This window comes from Achroia grisella, unplaced genomic scaffold (assembly GCF_030625045.1).
Source record: "Achroia grisella isolate CSIRO2021 unplaced genomic scaffold, CSIRO_AGI_Agris_v1 utg9161, whole genome shotgun sequence".
NCBI lineage: Eukaryota > Metazoa > Arthropoda > Insecta > Lepidoptera > Pyralidae > Achroia > Achroia grisella.
In genome coordinates, this window is record NW_026713066.1 from 1 (window position 1) to 2,980 (window position 2,980).

The following is a 2,980-nucleotide window of genomic DNA, read 5'->3' on the forward strand; positions in this document are numbered from 1 at the left end:
TACCATCGACTTCGATGTTCAGACCAATCTTGGCAAGTGAATTCTCGTTAGCACGAATTGCGTGACCATACCATCGAAGACGCCTCTCTCGCAACTTTTCCACGATCGGTGCAACCCCATAACGATCGCGGATATCCTCATTTCGGATGTGATCAAAACGTGTCACGCCACTAGTCCAACGCAACATCTTCGTCTCCATTACCGCAAGACGCCGTTCATTGTCTTTTATAGTCGGCCAACACTCAGAACCATAGAGAGCGACAGGACGGACGACATTGCGGTAAATTTTAGATTTGAGACGTTCGTTGATACGTCGATCACAAAGAACACCAGTTGTGGAACGCCACTTCATCCAGGTTGCGTTAATGCGTGAAGCAATTTCATAACGCAGTTCTCCATTGGCTGATAGCGTTGACCCGAGGTATTTAAATCGCTCAGTTCTGGGCAGATCACTGCCGCTGACAGTGATTGTGCCTGTTTCATGGGGATCGGTCGTCAAAAATTCAGTTTTGTTTAAATTCAATCTGAGACCGTGTTGCATGAGGCGATCATTCCATTTTTGGACAAGTTGCTCGAGATCATTTTTGCTATCAGATGCTAGGAAAACATCATCTGCATAAAGCAGTGTGTAGGGCGCTGGACGTTGGATATCCCGTGTGACGGTGTCCATAACAAGAACAAAGAGGAGTGGTGAGAGGGCGCTTCCTTGATGAACACCAACAGAGACACGAAGCGGTTTTGATACACCCGCCATACTTCGAACTTTACTTTTCGGATCGTGGTAGAGCAATTGAACCCAGCGCACGAGTTCTTCTGGCACGAAGTGTTGTCGTAAAGCATACCAGATGAGTTCGTGTGGTACACGGTCAAACGCTTTCTCTAGATCCAGAAATGCAATGTAAAGAGGGCGATGCTTCTCACGGTGTTTCTCCATGAGTAACCGCGCAGCGTGTATTGCGTCAGTAGTTCCGCAGTTCTTGACAAATCCGGCTTGATTCACGGTTATTTCAACGATTTCGCGAATACGGTTGTCAAGAATGCGTTCAAAAATCTTCATGGTATGGGAAAGTAACCGGATCGGACGGTAATTTGAACATTCTGCTGGACTACCTTTCTTTTTCCATATTGGAACAGTGGTACTTTCTTGCCAGTCAGATGGTGTTCTTCCTTCCTGAATAACCCGATTAAAGAATTCACTGAGCCACAGTGTTGGGTCCCAGCTCTTCGCTTTCCAGAGCTCAGATGCGATGTCGTCAGGTCCTGTTGCTTTCCCCGATTTCATTTGTTTTATTGCCTCCTCGACTTCAGTTGCGCTGACTGGTGGAACTGCTCCAAATGTCGGCAATGATTGTGGAAGTGGAGGATGAGCAAATTCTTCAGTTGAAATCTGCTCGAAGTATTCTCGCCATCTATCCGTTGCGGCTCGACGGTTGGTAAGCAAAGTACCGTTCTTGTCATTAACACAACAGAAGTGTTCGATATCCTGTGTGCGTTCATCACGGCTTTTAGCAAGTCGATACAGATCTCTCTCGCCATCCCGAGTGTCCAGTTTATCGTAAAGATTTTTGAAATGGTTCGCTCGGGTGACAGCGACCGCTTTCTTTGCTTCCCGGTTGGCATTCTTATAAATTTGCCAATTAGCAGGCGTTTTATCGTCGAGAAATTTGTGGTAGAGGCGTTTCTTTTCACGGACCTTCATTTCAACATCATCATTCCAAAGCCAAGTATCTCGGTTGATGTACCGCTTACCCGGCTTGGTGACCCCGAGGGTTGCAGAGGCCGCTTTGTGGATCGTGTCTTTCATTTGGTTCCATGATTCTTCCACATTCGTAATGGTTGGCAATCGTATGAGTGAGACCGTTTCTTCTTTCTTCTCACCAAATCGCCACCATTTAATGCGCGGCGGGCCAGTGCGTTCCTCACGCTGTTTTATCGGTGGCTTAATTCGCAGGACGGCAATCAACGGCCGATGTTGAGGTGCGATGGTCTCATAGGGAACGACTTTGCAATCAGTGACAGTGGTAAAATGTTGGCGTCTTATGAGAATATAGTCGATTTGCGTTTTACTGTTCCCACTATAAAATGTAGGAAGATGAGACAATCGTTTGATGAACCATGTATTCATAAGTACAAGGTCATGGGTGTCCGCAAAATCGATTATACGCTCGCCACCTTCATTGCGCGCTCCGAACCCCTTTCCCCCATGGCACCTGTTACCGTCTGCCTTTTCACCCACATGACCATTAAGGTCGCCGGCAATGATTATGTAATCGTCAGCAGGCACGTGACAAGTCTTTTCATCGAGAAGTTGCCAGAAGGCATCTTTCTCGGCATCAGGTCGACCTGTCTGTGGTGCATACGCGGTGAAGAAGTGAATAGTGCGATCAGCTGATATAATGGTGAGCTTCATCAGCCGATCATCAAATCGTTCGACTTCTTTAATGGCATCACGGAAACCCTCTGAGATGGCAATGCCAACACCATATTGAGTGTGTGGGTTACCAAAATAGAGAAGTTTGTAGCCATTTTTACCGCGTTCGCGTTCAATGTCGCAGCTTTTGGCACCAGACCATCGGGTTTCTTGCAGAGCGCAGATATCAATGCGCCTTTTCCGAAGGGCTCTTGCGAGTTCCTCGGTCTTTCCAGTTAGGGTACCAACATTTAGCGTGCAGACACGTATTTGTTTTGTTCGTTGTGTTCGGACTAACTTGCTTACGTCCTGACGCCGTCCATGCGTCAAGAACCCTTGCCCATTTCTCGACAGGACCGGGGCCCGTCCTGCCGCGTCGACTGAGGTGGACGCCCTAGCATTTCTCCGAGGCTTGTGACTCAATCCGATCATCATGTTTGTAACGACATTGTATGCATTTTCTTGGTCGACCTGTCGCGGGGCCTGTCACCAAGAGAGATCAGGTAGGATTTAGCATAGTGGAATAACTCCAACTATACTCTATTTATCTCTTTCCCTGATCTCAGCATT

The 2,980-nt window shown here is 47.4% G+C and overlaps 1 protein-coding gene across 1 annotated transcript; it reads right to left on the bottom strand.

Annotated features, from left to right (window-relative positions):
* Positions 1–1,287: 1,287 nt before the first annotated feature.
* On the bottom strand, positions 1,288–2,845 carry LOC131853895 (craniofacial development protein 2-like). The gene is made up of 2 exons (XM_059204974.1): positions 1,521–2,845; positions 1,288–1,450 (listed from the first exon to the last, which is right to left on the bottom strand). The coding sequence occupies exons 1-2, from the start codon at positions 2,843–2,845 to the stop codon at positions 1,288–1,290; spliced, it is 1,488 nt and encodes a 495-aa protein (XP_059060957.1).
* Between the last annotated feature and the right edge of the window lie 135 nt (positions 2,846–2,980).

Bases quoted from the DNA above. Each gene is read 5' to 3' on its own strand.
- LOC131853895 (XM_059204974.1), bottom strand. From the start codon at position 2,845: ATGATGATCGGATTGAGTCACAAGCCTCGGAGAAATGCTAGGGCGTCC. The intron at 1,451-1,520 runs GTATCGACTTGC...GTTAATGACAAG, and splicing joins CGGGATGGCGAGAGAGATCT to AACGGTACTTTGCTTACCAA.